At 45.7% G+C, this 20,506-nt stretch overlaps 1 protein-coding gene across 1 annotated transcript; it reads right to left on the bottom strand.

Moving 5' to 3' along the window:
* Positions 1-716: 716 nt before the first annotated feature.
* On the bottom strand, positions 717-14,428 carry LOC148650061 (intercellular adhesion molecule 2-like). The gene is made up of 5 exons (XM_088603462.1): positions 13,696-14,428; positions 9,044-9,313; positions 7,565-7,888; positions 5,361-5,612; positions 717-3,386 (listed from the first exon to the last, which is right to left on the bottom strand). The coding sequence occupies exons 1-5, from the start codon at positions 13,757-13,759 to the stop codon at positions 3,277-3,279; spliced, it is 1,020 nt and encodes a 339-aa protein (XP_088459588.1). The 5' UTR covers positions 13,760-14,428; the 3' UTR covers positions 717-3,276.
* Between the last annotated feature and the right edge of the window lie 6,078 nt (positions 14,429-20,506).

Below are 20,506 nucleotides of genomic sequence, written 5' to 3'. Positions count from 1 at the left end.
ATTTAACTATCCCCCCATTTATCCCTGGTAGGCTGGCCTGCCCCAGCACATTCAGGGAGCAAGCTTCACGTGAGACTGCAGTCCCATAGGTTAAAGGGGGCAGATATTCTGAATCCCCCGTGTTGCAAAAACAAAGGCGTCCTGTAAAAATCCTAACTTTGAGAAGCATTAAGCATACAAATAACCTGAAGCTTCTGCTCGACCGTACTTTTTTTATCATCAGATTAAGGTTGAAAATATCTACACTGCTTTTGTGCTCAGATAGGATCTAAACATGCCAGTTTGTTCACAGCTAAATCTGTGTACAGTGCAACTTGAAACCTATACTAAATATTTGAGGCTACACCCTTTCTGTGAAAACTACAAAAAAAAAACTTCATCCTGGAGTACACCACACATTTTCTTGCCTGTGTGTTTTCCGGTGTGGGGGCTGTTCTCGGAAGCCTTCCAGGATTGATCTGTAGTGGGGTTTTAGGGTAGGTGGGGCGCATGACGTCAGGGGGAGTTGTGGAAACTTGTGCAGCGTATCTCCCTGGTAGCACTTGTGAGTTTTGTGATGAATTATGCCGTCAGGGATTGACATTTCCAGTACCACACTTCCTCATTCATGCACAGCGAGCTTTTTTTGGAACGCCTGCCAAGAGTAAGCTGATGTGTTTTTTCCCCTAGCAAAAAAAAATCAGGTAAAACTTTTGTTGTAATGAGTCAACCACATATTTTTGGGGTTTTCAGTTTTGGTCTTTATTGGTAGATCACGCCCTGACAGTGCTCCGTCAGCTGTCTCTATGCACTCCGTCCTCCAAAGTCAACATTCATGCTGCAGCAATCTTGGACATTAAAGCAACCGCAGGGAGAAAGATAGCTCAGGTGCTCCAGGAGATGGGCGCTTTCCTCCTGCACTCCACTCCGACACCTCAGCTCAGCCAATTCCTGGCGAACCTGTGGCCAACATCTGGATCTGCATCCATGAGCTGGCTAGTTTCCACATGGTCTCCTTTCGCTCCTGTGGGGTTTTTTTCAGTCTTCCCAAGCCAGTCAGTTTTAGAAACGGTAGAGGTTGCACACAGCCTGGAAAATGACTGACTGGATGCCGGAATGCGTTGAGCACTTGAGTTTCTTAACCTGTCAGCCCAGTGGGGACAGTTTTGCTATAGGAAACAACCATTCAATGAGAGGGGGGGAAAAACAAGCATCGATTATATTTTACAGGGTAAAGACGAGTCTGCTTCCCTTGGGCAGCAGATCATGAGATCAGATCAAAAACAAATGCACACAGTTAAATAAATAAAAATGAAAGCCATGCCCTTGTGTGTTAAAAATTACTTTTGTAGCAATGCATTCAAACAATTTAAGGATTACACCGATTGCTCATAATATAAAAAAAATCTGCAAAAAATCAAAGGCAACAGCTGAACATGTTTTTTTTAAAACTCATTACAGTGCATTCAAAACTTCAAGTTCATGTTTAACAGTATCAGAATGACATCTGATGTCCTATGTGCCACAGAGAAGGAGTCCGCTCATCATGCTGTAGCCTCACTGAATTAAAATGATTGATTTTTTAATCTTGAATTAGTGTAGTCTTCCTCTTAACCCAGTTTTTACTCCACAGTCTAACACAGAAAAGACAGCTTGCTGCCAACTGCATCCGATTTTGAACAATTTTCCAAAAATATATTTCTTTAAAAAAAGGTAAAAAATATAATTTTAACAAACTAAAGGAAAACAAGAAAGTATCAGAATAAAAAAGGCTGGGGTTACAGTATGTGTCAACCCTTATCTTTGGCTTTAACCACAGGGATTGTGTAAGTAACGAGGCATTTTAACTCCGAGATCAGATTTTGTTTTAAATGTCACAGGGGAAACAATATTTAAAATGCAAAGTGACATTTGTCACCCATGAGGGCCTTCTGACTTTACTTCTGAAAATGAACCATCATTACATTTATGTTTGTTCCTTTTCGTTGGAAGATTTGTGGTGGTGTTTTACAAGCACACAAAGTACCGTCACCTTCCTTACATCAATTTTCTAATTGTTTTATCCAGTGTAGGGTTGCTGGAGAGCTGGAGTCAATCCCAGCAAGCAATGGGCAGAAGGCAGGATAGACCCTGGCCAGGACACCAGACCAAACCAGGGCACACACACACACATAAACTCACACCAGGGCCAGTTGTCCCAGAATTCCATTAACCTACCCATATTCACGCCGTGAGAGGAAATTGGAACTCCTGGATGAGACCAATGTGAATGTGGGAAGAACATGCAAACTCCACACAAATAGCACCATAGGAATTGATCCCAGGGTTCCAGTGCTGCAAGGCAGCAATGCTAACTACTGCCCCACTATACTATCGCCACTCCTCACCCCTAAAAGCAAATGTTTGAACAGCCCAATTTTTCACACGTGTCAAGAGTCCGAAGGTGGTCAATGCAGCTGTAAGCAGCTGGATGTGCTGTACAGCTAACACTTCACGATGGTAAGTGCTGCCTGGGCCTGCTAGAATCCAGACATGCCCCTTCGCAAAACTGTCAGCTTTCAGTAGGATTATGTAATCTTAAAGGAAACCTCTTGCATAACTCAAGGGTCAGTGTTCCGTTTCAGTATTTTGAGTGCAAACAGAAAAAAAGGCATGCTTAACCTGTATTTAACCTCCAGAGTCCCGAAGCCTCACTCTACTTTTGTCTTTTTATAATATACTGTACTGGTCAGTTTAGCTGCCTTTGTAATGCCAAGTTAGACCCCTGGAGATTTCATAGGTGTACACACATTCATTACGATGGGCACAAGGGGAAGTGAAAAGAAGCCATCCCTGCCGAGAGAGGAGAAAGGTGCAGGGGTGAAAATAAGACCCGTATACCAGGACCCCTGTTTCTAAAGATGGAGAACACTTGCTTTAGGCGTTAGGAGAGAATTTCATTCAATTAAGAGAGCTCTGCCGCCCACACAAGAACTGAAAGATAGTCAGATCTTTGTTCCAGATCTTGGGATTAATTCAGCCAATAACCTGTTTAAATCAACCCAACTGAACTGTTCCCAGTCTTCCTAAAATTGATGATGTAATGGTCACCTCTACAATGTGCCATCTTGGGACTCATAAGGATCAGTGTGGTCAGACCATTGGTAACAGCAACCCATCTACTTCTGTGTTAAAAGCCATGGCGGCTGAGAGGAGAGAAAGTAAGAAATACATCCGGGATTATCCAATCTGCAGGTTTCAGACCAGGTCCTTTTCAACTGTAGCACAGGGCGTTCCAATCTTCCTGGACACTGCTGCTCAGATAACAGAGTTCTTATTGCCTCTGTATCTTTTGAATGCGTATCCCACAATCAGCCCAACAATCACCACAATTCCAGCTCCAATGATACTCCAGAAGACCGTCTTATCTGTCAAAGGAATAAAGTCGATTATTAATGATGTGGGCAGGGCAGGCTGTTGTAGTCCATTTGCAGAGCCTTCTTTTTTGTTGTTACGGTATTTTTATACAACTCAGCTTAGCTTGGCAGGTCGCATTATGGCAAAGGCATGCCTTCCCCACCACAAAAGGCAGTCAGTCCTGTGATTATTAAACCCAAGAGATCTTGGAGTGCGATAACTGTAGTCCTAATAAATTAATATAAATAGGGAGTTTGTCCCGAAATGCAAAAGCTTAGGTACAGCTCTGATTCCCTATTGTATTTTAATTAATTAGTTTTTAAGTCCCCAACTTAATTCATTTCATCCAATGTCCTTGGAGCCTACCGCTTTGCAATGGCCAACTGCTCAGCATTTCTGCACTGACTGGAAGGGACTAGGTGCATGGTGGACTTGCTGCCCACTCCAGGGGCAGCACCGGATGCGTCCGCAGTGCAGCTCTTGCTGACCCCTGGCAAGTCACAAGAGGGCGCTGCTGAGCGACAAGCAAGCTGCAGAGATGCTTGGATGAGTCGCGCCTACGCCCAGAGTGAATTCTCCACCCCACTAAATCTGGTCAGTCAGTCAGAGGCGTGATTTAGACTGAAACTGCAATGTCCGAGTGATGGACTCATCCTAGTCTCCCAGTGACGTATTGATGAAATGTAGTCTGAATTGTATAAAAGTTGGTTTAGTATTACTTGCCTAACAGAGGGTGGGTGCTCAGTGGGTAAGATACTGGTGCGTAGGCGAGCAGAAATAGAAATTTGACCTGCTTCTGAACTGCTGTTAAAAGCAGCATTAAGTAATATTTTTTCTCTCTTATTGTGATGAAAAGAGCCCTAAAACGTTCTGGATTTGAACCCCCAGGAACAGCAGTGTCAATACTGCATCAGTGCTTGGCTTTCAGCCTGCAGTGCTCGAGTTCCCTGGTGTCACTTGCCATTTCACAGCACACAAAGCTCTCAGTTATCCGAGCAGCAGAAAGCAACTAACTGGACAGGATTAGCACCAGCTGTTCGAGACTGGTAAAATCAGTGCAACTCTATCCCTGCATTCGTGCACACACATTCCTGTGTTCGGTGAGAAAATTCTTCAAGAGAAAACAAGTAGTGAACATCTGACTTAATGTCAAGCCTCTACAAAGGATGCTACTTCCAGGCTTGAAGCACTACAGACTCGCACTCTGGAAAAACTGCAGTGCTCTGGGAACTGGCATCCTGTTTCTATTCAGATGAACTGTGGAGGGTGTTCAGAGAATTTGGAACTTGCCAAACGCCACCCAGAGCTGATCCATCACACCGAAATCAGCCTGTCAGTGCGTGCAGCCTTCACTTCCTTCCTGAGCCCAGAATCGTTCACAAGGGAACACAAGAACAGGAAGAGGAGCTCTCTTTTTGACTACCTGGTTTGTTACCATCCCTATGAATGAGATACAGCTGTTTCCCCCTTTTATCCCAATTCAGTAAGACATACTTTGCATAGTCAGAGCATCTGCTTCCTAGGATTCTGCGAGAGCCAGAACCATAAATATTTACAAGCCTGTGGCTCAGTGACAAAAGTGGTTTTTGCCCTGGATGTTCAGGCTCTTAGCAGCCCTGCTCAAGTTACACAAAAGACTACGGCCGTACTGAACTGGCAATTTGGAGTGTGAGACCACACCCAAGTTGCTCCATGTGATCTTCACTCCAATTTGAATCATAGCTTGTTTTCCACAGCCTACATCTTAATTTTATCTGCAGTTCAATACACAAGATCTTTTCTGGCTCTGATTCTCAGGACTACACTCTTCTTCAACTTTACTAAAGATAAAGATATAGAACACTCCAGTGTTATGGGACAAGAACTGCGAGTGAGTGCATGAGTGAGTCTACAGAACTTGGCTAACTTCGGCTTGTTAGCTCTCGGAGGTAGGCTGAAACAACTCAGATCATGCAGCTTAAAGCAGAGGAAAAAAAAAAACTTACCTGGAATTTTCTCCACTGAGAATATCTTAGAAATGCTCCCTATCTGGTTTTCCACAATGCACTCGTACTCTCCAGGAACAGCTGGTGCCTGAAACAACTGGTCACCCTCCTTTCTGTTGTCATCGACACCGGCAGGAGTCTTCCACTTGAATGTAGGAAGAGGATTAGCGCTGGTTTTGCAGCTTAGGAGAAGGTCCTCACCTTTTTCAATTTTAACCCTCTCATTCCCTGAGATGAGAAAACGTGGCTTATCTAAAAGAGAAGTTAAATAACAATAAGCATCTACTGCGCAGCACCAGACAGAATGTAAAAGGCATCTTGACAAAGTCAACACACTTATGAAGGAGCAGCCAACAGGAAGGAAGAGAGAGTCTGGGGAAGGCTGGCCTGTACCTCTATTTTTTTTAAGATGACACCAGCAACACACAGTCCATTAAACACAAAGCCAGTGCTGTGTGCAGCCCAGGCTGGGGAGCAGTGCTTTGACCCACTGCTACTGGCCGGGGCAATGGGCTCTCTCGTCAGCATCTCCAAGTGGTACAGTTACCTCTGCTGTAAGGTCACAGAGTCGCCCCCATGAGGAGCTTGTGTACCGTCTTGTCTGGTGTCACTGGTCTTTGTTTAAGGGAATGGGCAAAGCCGCAGATCTCCAATGAAGAAACTGCTGGAGCACATTGCAGGCTATGGTATGGAGTCCGCAGAGCGTATGTGACAGAGTCTTGTTGATCAGTGGTGAGTTCGCCCTGAGAAGAGCTGTGTGGTGGTAATGTGTCAGAGGGAGGAAGGTGTAAAATTGTACATCTATATTGTTTACAGCTCGCCCCACCGGTATCACACCTCCTTTAACCTCACCGCTGCATCGCAGGGCTTTTATGATTAGCTACCTCAGAGTTCGGTCCTGTGTTTTTACAATATACTGAACATCTTCCGCTCACAACCAGCAGGCAGAATTCGAGAACCCCAGAGCCCCGTGGGTGACGCACGGCAGCTCATTGCTGCTGCTGGGGGAGGAATGGAGAGATCAGCAAGTGCCTCTGTGTTTGAAACAGGGGACAGGCTAGACTTGAGTCAGCTTGATGTGAAATTCAGTCAACAAACAAGAGACGGAGTCTCTTTAGGATAACCACTAGTTCTGCATTTTCTTGCTCCAAATAAAATTCCAGGCCATTGTAGAAATGTAGCTGCATGTTAAAGCGGAGGGAAAAAATTGCAGACATTCTCTCTTTCAAAATTGACCCATTTAAGCCTTTTCAGTCGCTTTCAGCAAACAAGGTGCAAATCTTGCTCTGCAGTAAAACGGCTTCCTTTACGAATAAATTGTCAACAATTTTGGGTTGTCCCCTCCCGAATGCAAAAGCACTTTGAGATCCTTTTACGATGAAAAACAGAGTCAGGTGTTTTACATGTTTTATATGTTTTACTTACCCCCATTTTACACAAAAAAAAATATTTTACGAATGGAATTAGATTGATTGTTTAAGGGGCACATTTAATTATGATCAGGGAATTACCGATCGCTTTAATCCTTTCAATGGCTGCCAACGGTGAAACAGGAAAGAAAAGCTCTTTAGAACAAGAAATCAGGGGCAGTGTCCGGTGAATGCCAAGACTTTCCAGAGTCCACAGGGAAAGTAATAGATAGGACAGCCACAGTCTGGAGTGTGGAGAGCAATACAGGATGCAGCCCTTACAAACTAGGCGTGGAAACAGAAGGCTCCAACATGGTCTAAATCATGCCAGGGCCAGATCTGGCTCAGCGCCCAGGTCATTTCACTGGACAACGGGCTCTGGGATTTCCCAATGGCAGGCATGGGTGGCCTAAGAGCTGCTTAATGTTGAGTGAGGTTAACCAATCAAGGCTCTCGCCGCACAGCGAAACAGCGACACCATGACCTCCCTCGTTTACATGTGACAGTCCTGACCATGGTCTCCTCCAGTCACCCCCATATCACACACACTGGGGTTCACAGCCTGTGCCACAGAGGGCGGGTCAGAGGAGCCTGCCTACACTTCCTCATTCTCCCTGTGTGCGTGTGCAGGATTTAGAATAATGAGACCTGAAAACATCTGGCCATTTCAAAATGGTAGGAAGGAAAATACATTTATTTAAAAAAATTAAGCCAGATACTCAGGACTCTTTCCTGACCAATGAACTTGTGAGGTGTTTTAATGAATAATGAAATGACAAGTTAATGTATACTCACACAGCACAGCAATGCGAAGAGGATCAGACTGCTTTGCAGGGGGGGGCTGTGGTCCTTCTGGGCCCAGGTTGAGCTCTGCCTCACAGGTGAACTGCTGTCCATTGTCAACTCTGTCAGGGGTGATCAGGAGGGTCGCAGACACATTCACAGGTGTTCTAGTAGTGTTGGTAAAAAAGTCCTGACTGTGAATCGGTTTCCGTCCACTGTACCAGTTCACAGTGAGGTACTGAACAGGAGCGATGTTCTGGACCGCACACTGCAGCTGGTACTGTCTCCCCTCCACCATCTGGACCACTGGGCTGAGAGAGACACTGTCCGGGTACTCTGCAAAAATAAAAACATTGGATATATTTATTTTTCCTTTATTTACTTTCCCTACCAAGCTTTGTGCTGTATTTCCATCTGAGAGCCTGCACCAGAGCAGTCCCATTAGGCACCATGTGGTTGTCCTAACACTTCCAGGGCAACACTTGTTGATGTAGACCTCACTCATTCTCAGAGTATCTGAGGACACACGCCTACAGCTGTCCTATGCAGAGACCCACAGTGACCAATTCTCCCGGCAGGATCTGGACCCTTTTGCCTGCTGTAGATCTGGGGGATGTCTGGTTTAATAATGACCTCATAACAACTTCATCTTCCAAGAAAACATCAAACCCTTACAAACAGTAACTGTTTTACTGTGGTTTATACCTGATGCTCCTCACTTCTGTCATTTTCAAACTGCCTGCTTCCCTGTAATGGGTAAGTAAATGTCAGAGTCTTCACTAGTCCCTCATGGTAAAAAGAACTTATCACATGTGTTTTGACTTTTTTTTGTTAATTTAAACACTGTACACTACACACATCAATTCCACCAAAATAATCTGGACAAAAAGTTGTCAAAAATAAACCTGCAACCATATAGAATAAGCTGATATTGTAATTATCCTACCTACAGTATGTTGCCTCTGCTTAATCTGTGAATACATTGTACTGCAAAATATTTTCATGAAACAATTTACCCAATTTCAAGATCTTTCTGTGCAAATTGATAAAATTGCAAGTTGTAAATGTAAATGAGAATTTTAATCTCAACTGATTATCTCAAGTGGTAAAGGTTTAGTTAAATTTAACTTGTGTTTATAAGAGAGACTTTTATCCCAGATGATCCAAAAGCACTTCACATACAGGAAGGGACACACTTCATCCACCTCTGAGGTGCAGCCCCACCTGGGAGACACACAGCAGCCATTTTGCACCAGTGACCTCATATTGAGGTGAGTGAAGTGGATCCCCTCAAACATCTTTATATCCTTTGAGATGAAAATGCTATATCAAATTAAATGGTTATCATAAAAATATAAACGAGAAAGCAAAATATAAAATACTAAGATCTGAACTGACAAAGGAAACCATGAAAAATCAAGCACATGCATGGTGGTGTTAGTACTTGTGAAAAACAACAACCATGAACAAAAGAAATAAAAAGTCACTCACTGTACAGACTGATGTTGAGATTCTTCCTGCACTGCTTGGGATCAGTAAGAAAGTTTCCGTAGCACTTAGGCTCTGCAGTCCAATCAGTCAGACTGCTGACATTCCAGGTGACAGACTGGACATCTGCTTTCATGCCTGTAGACCCAACTGTAGCCTCCCAGCCCATTCCTCTGGGTGTCTGTGTTGTAGTGCAGTTCGCTGTCACTGGGTCCCCATATCTCACCACAGCTCTCTGAGGGCTGATCTCAACAGGACACTCTGGGACAGCTCCTGGAGTAAGGAAAAGGAAAGGGAACAATTGTAATTTAAATTATTTTCCAATCACGTGACTAACATCACCTTTTCAAGTACAGAATATAAAAGCTGTCTTAATAATAATGGTAGTTTGCTAACTGTAATATCAAAATTTCACTGGGGAAAAATGTATTTGTTGTTATGTGTAACTACAGAAGTGTCACACAGGAGTTCAGAAGGTTAATGCTGTAAAAGCTTTTTGGTTTGGTGCAGGACGCCGTAAACCTCTGTTCTCTCTCCCAAACCTCTTTCCCTGAGGTGCTAATACTTGATGGCTGCCCATGAGACAGACGTCTGCCTCACTGGTCTTTGGTCCAGCGCTCTGAAAGGACTTCACTCACAGGGCTGTGCAGACTGGGAGAGAACTGGTCAGGGACCAACTGATCCAGTTCATTCAGTCTGTCCCTCACCCCTCCATTTCACTGCCTGTCTTCTGTCTTAGAATCTACCACAATAAACAGACGGACGCTAATTAAATTTGTAACAAACTAATTTTCCATCTATTTCCTAAATGCTTTATCCAATTCAGGGTCACAGGGCAGCCGTAGTATATCGGGCGCAAGGCAGGATATACCCTGGATGAGAGGCCAGTCCGTCGCAGGGAAAATCCATTAATCAGATTATTAAAATGTTATTAATCAATGCAATGTATCCAATAGTTCTCTCTTGTTCTGTTTTTAACCAACAAAATAAGTATTTACACACACAATTTCACTTTTTTGGAAACTTCAACACATTCCTTTTTGCTTTGAAACAAATAACGTTCATATTATTGAATGCATACACAAAAGCATTAAAGAGGAGCATGCCTCAAACAATAACGAGTATAAATTAATACTTCAACAGTCGATACATGATCATCTGTTCCTCAAGCCATGAGAACATCTCCTCTCAATGATGAAAGATCAAAAATGCTAGAAACATGTTTAATCTAGCTCTCACGTGATCAATTACAAACTGTCTGAGCTGGAGACTAGTTTCTAGTGCTGACAAACTCTCGAACTCTGGCCCAAGATAACCATAATGAGGCCTGTGGAGCTGAACCTCTGGTTGCCTTTGGGATATTGTGGGTCACGGGACGCCCCAAAGGGGCTGAGTTCACCCAGGGAGCAGGCTGACCTTGTGGGTTGTGGGTAACAGGTTGTTTGCCAACAGTTCCCCAAAGAGGGTCAGCCCATGACTGAGCTCCGACACCCCAGCCCCAGTGCTGTCAGGGGGGCTCAGTGCTCCTCCAGGCAGTGCCAACACCCCCGTGAGGATCACCTCACAGAAGGCTCTCTCCCGAGCCAGGAGCAGAGCTGCAGCTGTGCCCGTAATCATGACGCTGGCAACTGCAAATGATTCACTTCTTCCGAATGTCCAGGCCCTCTCATGGATATTGTAATGACTCGCAGACGTGGTTTTATAGGCTCCGTTGCCAGGAAACCTCACTGCATCGTTCAGTCTGAGCGTGGAGCCTGCCAGGCAGCTCCTCTTCCAGTCCTCAGCGCTGTTCTGGCGATTTGTCTGATCAGACCGACTTGTCTTCCCGGGCTGCAGAGCTGGAAGCGACGCGTCCCGCTCGGGCCGGGACCGACGCGCGTCCGGCGGTTGCCAGGGGAAACCCCGGCATTTTATTTTTTTCTTTTACTGCCAGCGCTCTCCAGGTTTCAGCTCCCCAATCAATTCTCTCCTTGGAGCTTCCTTCATTTTCGCCACTTTCCCTTTTCTTTTTTCCCTTTTCATACCTCCACCCCTTTTCGCTGCAATTTCTGGCAGTCTTTCTGCTGCAGCCCCTTGTGCCCCGATGCCCGCCTGCCTGCCTGCCCTATTACTCTCCCTCCATGGCTGAAGAAGCTCCCGGACATCTGCGCTTGGGCTTCAGCCAAACGCCACACTGCAGCTTTCTCTTCCTGTACAGCAGCGTGAACTTCCCCCTGCACCGCCCTGATGAGCAAACGGGGTGTGCTACTGCGCTCCCGAAAAATAATAAACCACAGCGCGGGGCCCTAGGGTCAGCCCCTGGGGTGCTGGCTGTGTGTAGTTTGAATGTTCTCCCTACATTTGCATTTGAGTTTCCTGCCACCGTCCAAAGACATGCTGACAGGTTATTTGTCTTCTGGGAAAACTGGTCCGGGTGCGAATGTGTGTGTCTGCCTGCCTGGATAGGCTCCAGCTCCCCCGCAACCCTGATTCGGAAGGAGCCCCTTAGAAAATGGATAGGTGGATGGAAGCAACACCGATTCAAAATACTGGTAAAATGCTGGACACAGTCCCTCAACAGATATCGCCGTCAAATGCTCGGTTAAGAGTTACCATTCTGGCAGCAGTGCGCTTCCGAACCAAGGAAAAAAGAAATCCTCGCTCTGATCTCGTAATTACGACAAAGTTATCTCGTAATTACGAGAAAATTCTCACAATTATGAGATAGTAATCCCGTGTACTTTATGCGATCACGCGATAGCATAAAGTATGTTTCATCAATTACATATAAAGTTTCATCAATTTCCCTATGGGATTAATAAAGTATTATCTATCTAGCACACGTGTCATATAACACCTATAATATCGCTACCTGCGGACTTAAATGTTGTACGCAGTGGGACTGATTGCACGTATAAACTGTTCATAACGGAACCATCATTGCTTTGATCTCTAAATTCCCCAAAAGCGGTCCTCATGCCTATGATGATTATGTTCATATTTGCTAAAAATGGCCAGATTTCATTATGACTAAACCCCAGTCGAAACTAAATCCGTACAAATTCTGCAGCGCAGGTCATTGACACGATCATGAAACCGAAAGTGCCGGCCAAGTGCGGGGCGCTTCTAGATGCGTTCCATGCACAATGACTTATTGTACATACACTGAAGTAATCATTGCTATCTCAAAATAATTCGTTATCTCGTAATTAGGAGATAAAGTGACATCGTAAAACGACCTCAGCTTTGGCTCAGCTGGCAAGACCCGGGTACGAGCCCATGCAGTGAGGCACGATGTAGGGTGGGAGCGGCGAGGGCACAACCCCTAGAACCCGAATCCGTTACAATAACAAAAGGACAGACAATGAAATATGGGCTATTTTGAAGTCGCAATTCTGAGATACCATAGCACGTTTATATTTTACTCCCTGGCGAAAACGGTCTTCCATAGAATTCCTATAAGTGGGAGCGAAAACAGCTCGTTAAAAAGAATCTAGCTCCCCATCTGTCAGAAACGCACATTTCTACAGCTGGTTTTCAGGTCCGTCTTTTACAATTGAAGAGCTCTTGCTGGGACAGCCAAGGCGCTAACCCCTTTCATCGTTTATCGTCTTCAAGTGGGGTGACAGCGAGTGGGTCCCCGATAGTGGACACACGGAATAAGGGAACTCGCGCTCATTTCTCTCAAGAGCGCAGCAGAAATGAATGAAGCCAATATTAAAACAACCCATTATCTACCGGCGCACAATTAATGACTGCGGTCCTTTCACTCAATTCCTCGCTAACAACGTGTTTATTTTGTGCGTGTGTGTCAGAGAACTACATGCCCGTGAGGAGATCAGATTTTTCTGCAAGGGAGCGAACCAAATAATTTCGCGCTGCATACGATTTATTGCTGCATTCCAAAAAACAAAGTTTGAGCAAGGAATTTTAGATGGAAAGCAAAATCCAGATTTCCTAGCAAGGACCCGCCTCCCTGACTCGACCTGTGGACGGGAATGCAAAGTAATGGAAATCCTGACGGCGCGATACGTAAGCTTGACTGCACTGGTGCCACTGGCTCGCTTAAAATAGTCCAAAAAAACATGCAGCTTCTCGCCGGGTAGAAGCACAGAGAGCGACCAAACAAAAACAATCTGTAGGGAAAAGATTCCCACTGCACTCTTTATTCTAGAATATCAAAAGACTTTTACTGCCCTTGTGATTTTTTTCCGCGTTCCGTCCTGCTTTTTTACGGGACGCTCATTTCTGAACCGCCTTAGTGTTTTTTTTTTTCATTTTCGCCCGAATCCGAGCCGTTTCCCCCCCCAATGTGAAATTCACAAAATATCAGGATTGTAAAGGCGACGTTATTCTGGTTTACCCTATCGATCTTGTTAGTCTACAGCGCCAGCCTGCAAGAAAGCGAGCTGTGACAAACCGGGGGTCTACAGCCACACAGGCTGCGCGGAACACCTGGATCTTCACCTCACGCAGCGACAGTTCACTCGCCGTATGCACGTCCTTCCGGTCAAATTAAACGAAACAGAGTACTAAAACACAACAGATACGGACACGCAATCTGTGTGAGAGTCTCCGAATATACGCCGCCTTCTTCTGTACTGGGGAAACTGATCAAATACGCACAAGTACTGCAACAGAAAAAAAATGCGTGGTTAATTCACATAAGCTCCTACCTGCGAAAACAGCACTTAAAGCAAAAGTCAGCAGAGTCCAATATCCCCTTCTAATCGCTTGCATCGTTCCTCTATTGGAGAGTGATTCTACAAGTCCAACGAAAGTAAATGCTGGAAACGAAGTGGATAATTCATAGGCCTACACTATATGGAGCGAGTCGGCCACTCCCCGCATTTGTTAACGCCTTCTGAAGATCTGTGTTGTTTCCGGCAGAGAGCGCACCAACCAGCCGGGCTGGATGGAGACAGCAAGTCATCAAGTTGCGATACCAGAGATTCGTGATTAACTTGCGCGCACACTGACCGCAGACGAACAGGTAAAGATTTAGGATACATTTTTAGGATAAAACCTAAAATATAAAACGTGACGTTCCTGCCTGTTGAGCCTTCGTTAGGTGTCGGGGAACCGTAGGGATCTAGAGCACAGGAGGGCAAATGACATAGAGCGGATGAGAAAGTGTCCAAACGAATGAAACGGATCTTTATAAAACGCATGTACGTGCGGGTGCGGGTTTATACGGCGGAGCAGGAAAGGAGGCAAACCTAGCCGAGCGGTCAGGGCGCAGGAGAGAGCACCTGCCGTAGTGAGCCCTGCACGGTAGCGGCTCCAGCGTTTGAGGTCGCCTTTACAGCATGCAAAGGAGGCATCTATCTTTTTTTATTCGCCCGATTTTAGACCAGCCTGCTGAAGTTATCTGCCTCCACGTAGGTGGCAGTTATCTGCCTCTCACGTCTGCTCTACAGACGTGTGAGGAGCTCCTCCGCCGATCGTCTTCTCTCTGTCCCTTCCAGTCAAACCGCGCCCCTTTCCTGCAAGCGATCGTGCTGTACTGCTGCCGTGTTGACCGATTGCTCAGAAAGTATTTTGCATCCAAGCAGCAATGTTTTGCACACAGCGAGACTTACAAAAAAAAACCCCACCAAGCTGTACAAATAAACATTATATTAAAAATAAATACCGTATTATGTAAAAGACATCTGCCCATACCGCGGCACTGCGCAGCACGGATCACCAGAACCTGTACATTGACTCCCCCTCAGTCACCCTGAGCTGCTATAATTGCACAATACCCCTTCGTGTTTGCACAGAACCACTAATTGCACCTGTCTATCAACATGTCCTCCTTTACCGTTAGGATGTAACTTGCTTCATGGGTTCATTACAAATTATAACTGGTTAAGGGTATCGGACCACCTGTTCAAGACCAAAGACAATTTCTTCCATTTCACTAGCATCTAAAATCCAGGCATTTTGGTTACACCATCCAGCCAAACTACTGTACCTACACGGTTCGGACACAGCCTGGGGTCTCCATTACCATTCATCAGAGAAAGGGAGGTGGGATCATCAAGAATGTGACCGCTGGCAACACTGTCATCGGTACAGAGGGCGAGGAGCAGTGCTGCACTCACTCATCCCTGGAGGGCTCCACAGTTAGCCACTACCCACGGAGAAAGTACATCATTGACCACAGCCCGCTGCATTCTTCTTGGAAGGTCTGTTAGCCGCTACTTTGGTCGCTCTGAAGAAGCTTTATATGTTCCTCTCGTGAATATTGAAGTTGCGTGTATATTATTCAAAAGACAGGAGGCTTTCTTTTGCTGTATTTTGTGCTCGTGTAGTTTTAACCGGTCTGTAACCGCCCGTCATACAGTTTGATGTCATTTATCATCATCCTTTTAGGGCGACGTCCACTGCAACGTCTAGTGGCAGGGTGCGGACGGACAGTACATAGGATTCCAGCACCAGTAAATGAACTGTTGAAGTCTATAACAAGACGTTGTCTGTAGCTTAAGGAAAAGAGGCAGTGCGGCCGTACTAGATCAAATTCCGGTGTGCCAATGTGGTAATTACATGGGAAGACCACTAGAGGGAGATTGAAGACAACTTTTCAATTGCAGGAAGCAGTTGATCTGCCAAACGTACAGTATATAAAGAACACAGTATCAGATATTTAACATACCTGTACCGCTGACAGCCTATACAACCCTCTCTGGACCCAGACACAAGCTCTATAGAGTCACAGACTAAGCAGTGCCTGGCGCCTCCCGTCCTCAACAATTTTGTTAATTGAATGTAGTATTAAGCTATACTGTACTTATTGGACGCTAAATATAAGTTCCAATGAGCCGTAAAGAAGCCAAGTGTATCGCCTTCAACAACGTGGTTGGGAGCCTATAACTCAAGCCAAATTACTTGTTGCTCAATTTTAAAAGTTGTATCAGATATTTTGGTAGGTGTGGGTTAAAAACAGAACAAATGTAACACATGGAAAATACTTTTTTTTTTGCTCCAAAGTCAGTTTATGATACATTCCTATTTGTCTAGCACAGGGGTCCCCAGTTCTGGTCCTGACCACACTGACCCTACAACACCAGAACTGGGGACCTCCCTGTTCTAGCACATTAATACCGTGATGAGTACAGTATTCTGCACAGATCTGGAACAGCAAGTTTCTTCCCTTACACGGTGATATCTGATCCGAATCCGACTCCCGTGGAGCGTGTTGTAAAAGACTCCACGCGTGACGGTATGATCCGGAAGAGTCTGGAGAATGACGTCAGGGATTGCACAGCTAGGTATGGTCGGGATGACAGACAGGGGGCGGTGAGTGAGGTGATCCGGTGCATAGGGGGAGCGCAGGCGAACGAGTCCAAAGTGGTAGTAAGGCGCAGTCCAAAATCCAGAAACCCGGAGATCCATCGGAGACGCAAACGGTTAAAAACAGGAACAGGGAACTGGGACCAGGAACACAAAAGGTAAAAACATAACGGGGCAAGGTGGTCTGAGCCCCGGACTTAGAGGTCAGGACGCCGTGATAAAGCCTGTGCCCTCGGACAGCTCTTGAACGCGATAGTAGGCGGGCTTGCGGGGCTTGAGCCCGGAACTCCGGAGACACCGGGCTTAAATAAGGGAAAGGGAATGAAACACAGCGGACACTAATGAAACTAAGAACAGTACGAGAAAGGTAAGAGCGCCCTCTAGAGGAGGGATGGCGACCGTGACACTGAGTAATATTTCATGAGAATTATGATTCATATTTTGCCACAGGGATAGTAAACTGATTATTCTATATTTGTTGTAATACCTAACTATGACCAGCAGAGGCAGATGAAAGACTGTTCTTTACAACTGCACGAGTCATTGCGAGCCCATTTAGCCAAAGTGAACAATTCAGAATTCTGCATCTGGACATACGGAAGTGTAATCGGACCTATTGCGCTCTATGGAAGTGAAGTGTGGGTTCAGTCACACAGCAGGATTACACTAAATGGGACAAATACCCCATAGAAGTCCTGCACACAGATAGCTGTAAAAATACTCTTAAAGTGCAGAAAAAAACATCAAACAATACATTCAGAACATTGGTAATTAATATACAGAACAAAATATCGTAGCGCTCCAGGGTTCACGTGGGTATGCGCCCTCGCCGCTACTGCCTCAGGTCGGCCCCCCACCATCGGGGACTCGAACCCAGGCCTCCGGCGTCACTCAACAGGGACCCAGCCAGTTGAGCTAAAGGGAAATCTCCCGTCAGCCCCCCGGCTGTGGTCCCTGCTATTCACAGGGAAGGGCGGTGACGTCACCGGGCTGGTAAGCCGGCTCGCACAACCTGCAATGGTGGCCGTATGCGTTACAATATAAAGTCAGCTACACATAAAAAGCAGTGATCACAATTCCTGCCACCACAAGTCCCTGCTGAGCCCAGAGAAGAGTCCTCTCTGCCATCTGATCCTGAATGTCAGTCTTCTCTGGTACCAGCCAGCCTCAGGACAACACTGTTAAACACAACAGAGCAGATCACAAATCACAGCACAAGCCCAGCAACACTGCCCCATGTAAACACAATACAAACTGGCAGGCTCCCTGGCACTAAAAAGACCCTACACGTAGGCTGAAATGCACATGGGGTTAGAGAAAGAACAAAGCAAACAGAAACCGACCATAGTGAAGTACAGGCTCAGTGACCTGGGGCATGGCCATAGAAACTGGCAACACAGGCAGGCCTGGCTGCCCAGAGAGGACAGGCTGTGCTCCCACTGCCAGCAGGGAGAAGCAGAGCCAGAGATGTACTTTTTGCTGCACTGCGAGAAATACTCTGGAATCGGACAAACATCCTTTCCTAAAATAATAAACTTCATCCCAGAATTCCCAAACCTGTCAGAACAGTTCCCAGTCCTACTAGGGAAGGAAACGAAAGAGCTTCAGCCCTGCGTGTGATCGCCTGTCACAGCCTGAGGAACAGACAGTATGCGGTAATGTTGTTTTTTGTGTTGTAAATGTTGTCTATTTGTTGTTGCTTTGGCAACCCTGTAATCCGTTGGCCATGTCAATAAAGCTCATTGAACCTGAAAATGAAGCTACTTATTTCTACAACTCTGCCAATGTCTAGCTAAGATATTGTTTCAAAATAGATTGTTTGCTAATTTACTGTATTTTAAAAAATGCTTTATCAGTAATAAGTCTAAGTTTCGTGAAGCCTCATTTCCAGGCAGAAGGAAATTGTGTGTGGATCAGTTCTTTATTAGCATGATTTATATGAAACAGTACAAATTGATTCTTATATACAGTAGCCTCTTCTTCGTACCTAAGTGTGCAGAGCCCTGTATACAATTTAAGCGAAGCAAAAAGATACCCAGTTACAAGTCATTACAGCACAATTGGAAAGAAAAGTCAGCAGCTTAAATATTATTCACTAGGAATCACACCACCCTAGAATTAAGTGTACTAAAAAGGATTATGAGGCCGAGGGCCACAGGACAAGGAGGCTGGGTCCCCCATACAGAGTGAGGAGTGACCAGGCTGCAGAGGTGGAGCTGAGGTGGAGGAGGGAGGTAAAAAGATGTGTGAGGCAGAGAAGGGGGGCACGTACAGTATTTGTAATGTTTTAGGAGAGGAAATGATGTCAGGAGTGTTCGCAAATTACTGACGTCCGAGTCTGATTGAACTCGGCTGTTGTCATCCCTCATGAACTTTCATGAGAAACTCCATAAAGTATTCCGTGTTTTGGCATGTCTGTAGTTGACTGAGCGTGCATTCCAGTAAGGAGGCATGTACAGCTGGAGGCTTTGACTGAGCCCAGCTTGTCTTGGCATGCTCAGTAACTCTGCATGTTCTGGCCCAAGGAGTGATGAAGCCCAAAGGGGTGGACAGGTCAAGGAGCCCCTGAAGGTAGGAGGCCCCTGACCCATAGAGGACTTGACCTTAAACTCAATTCAAAAACCACAGGCAGCCAGTGCGAGGACCTCAGCACTGGAGTGGTGTGATGCAATGGGCAAATACAGGTGGCCCTCTGAGCAAGGCTGAAAACACCTTGAGTTAGAGGTGCCATTTCACACCTCACACAAAATTGGTTATGTTAACTGAGGGATTTCTTCCCACTGAGTGCGTGGGATTTTTCTAGATCCAAGACTGTTGTAATCATTTCTGGAACAGATTTGGCACTTGAAGCAGTCACACAAGCATTTGTATTCCACAGAGCTCGGAAAGAGGGCAGGTCTGGTCTTCGATGTAATTGAAGCTGTAGGTCTGTAAGCATCTTTCAAATGTCCAGATGGTCGTTCGCCTGTGCAAGCGAAGGGCGGTTGCGCAATTTCTGTTGGCTGCGTGACAGCGCTGTCAGCGGGGAAAGAGGGAAAAAAAATGATATCGCTGCAGGCTGGCTTGGCTTGGAATAAAATACCCCCTGCAGAGAGAAAACAAATACACTGGCGAACAACCCCAGAAAACAACACCACCAACAAGAGGGAAGGAGAGATTGGCTCGCTGGATTCCCTGTTGTCCCAGCACAAGCAAAAACATGAATCAGGGTGGAATTCTGGAGCTTGTGTGGACGCACGAGAGATGACACTGAGAGGAGGAAAGTCAGCTGCCTGCTCTGTTAGCTCGCTGCTTCTGAGAACAACCCTGCGGAGGCCCTTTTTCTGCAACAGAACTATCGCGCTTTTTACAGTGAGTGCCTTTTATGGCTGTCAGAAGATTACGGGTTTTCGCTGGAGTGCTGGAGGCCGCAGTCTCTCATTAGAACAAAACCACCAGATCTCAATGCCACACCCCTGCAGCCAAACCATGGCTTCTTTTTCCTGCACGTGCAAGAGTGTCCCCTCTTCCTGACGCCGTGCAACAAGGAGCCACGAGCAGCGTTATTAATCAGTCCCAGCGCTGCAATCAAACAGCCGTGTGGGATAAAAATACCAGCGCCTCATGCTTTTTCCTCTTCTGGAAAGAGGAAGTTAGTAGCATTACCTCAGAATGTAAGAAACAATGAAAGCCCCTTCCCTAGGAAGAAAGACGTAACCAAATGTCACTTTTAGTTTTACTTGTTACTGCCTTGGACTTCTTGGAAAATGGTATTTTTTCCACTTCAGAAAAAAACATCTTTGAGCCGCTGTGCCCACAACACTCCGCCCGTTATCTGGTCAGCTGCTGCTCTCAGCTCTTCTGTGATCTCTTACATGCTGTACACAGTGTCTAGGGGACGTGGGACGGTGAAGTCAGGATTGCTGTTTTAGTTTTAGACCCAAGCAATTCGAATGTGAGATACAAAGATGAATCTGAGCCAAAAGTACGGAATGTCAGTTTTCATTTCTGGGTGTTTCTGTGCATGTGTGTTGCACGGTTTTAGAATAATAGCACTGTTTGTGTTCTATCCCCCCGAAATTCAGGTGAACATCTGCAAGAGCTAAACTGAGGGACAGCACCACAGAAAATAGTTAAATCTCAGTATCGATGAGTCAAGGCGGTTCTCTCTCTGAGTTATATAGGGTGCTAGAGTTGTCACTGTGCAGGGATTAGCTGAAAAAAAAAGTG

The sequence above is a fragment of the Lepisosteus platostomus genome, chromosome 13 (genome assembly GCF_059453375.1).
Source record: "Lepisosteus platostomus isolate fLepPlt1 chromosome 13, fLepPlt1.hap1, whole genome shotgun sequence".
In the NCBI taxonomy this organism is placed as follows: Eukaryota; Metazoa; Chordata; class Actinopteri; order Semionotiformes; family Lepisosteidae; genus Lepisosteus; species Lepisosteus platostomus.
This window is presented reverse-complemented; position numbering and strand designations above follow the sequence as displayed.

Coding starts and splice junctions, on each gene's coding strand:
- LOC148650061 (XM_088603462.1), bottom strand. CDS start 13,759: ATGCAAGCGATTAGAAGGGGATATTGGACTCTGCTGACTTTTGCTTTA. Junction 5,613..7,564: donor TCTTCGCATTGCTGTGCTGT/GTGAGTATACAT, acceptor CTTCTCTTTTAG/ATAAGCCACGTTTTCTCATC. Junction 3,387..5,360: donor CTCAGTGGAGAAAATTCCAG/GTAAGTTTTTTT, acceptor TTCCTTTGACAG/ATAAGACGGTCTTCTGGAGT.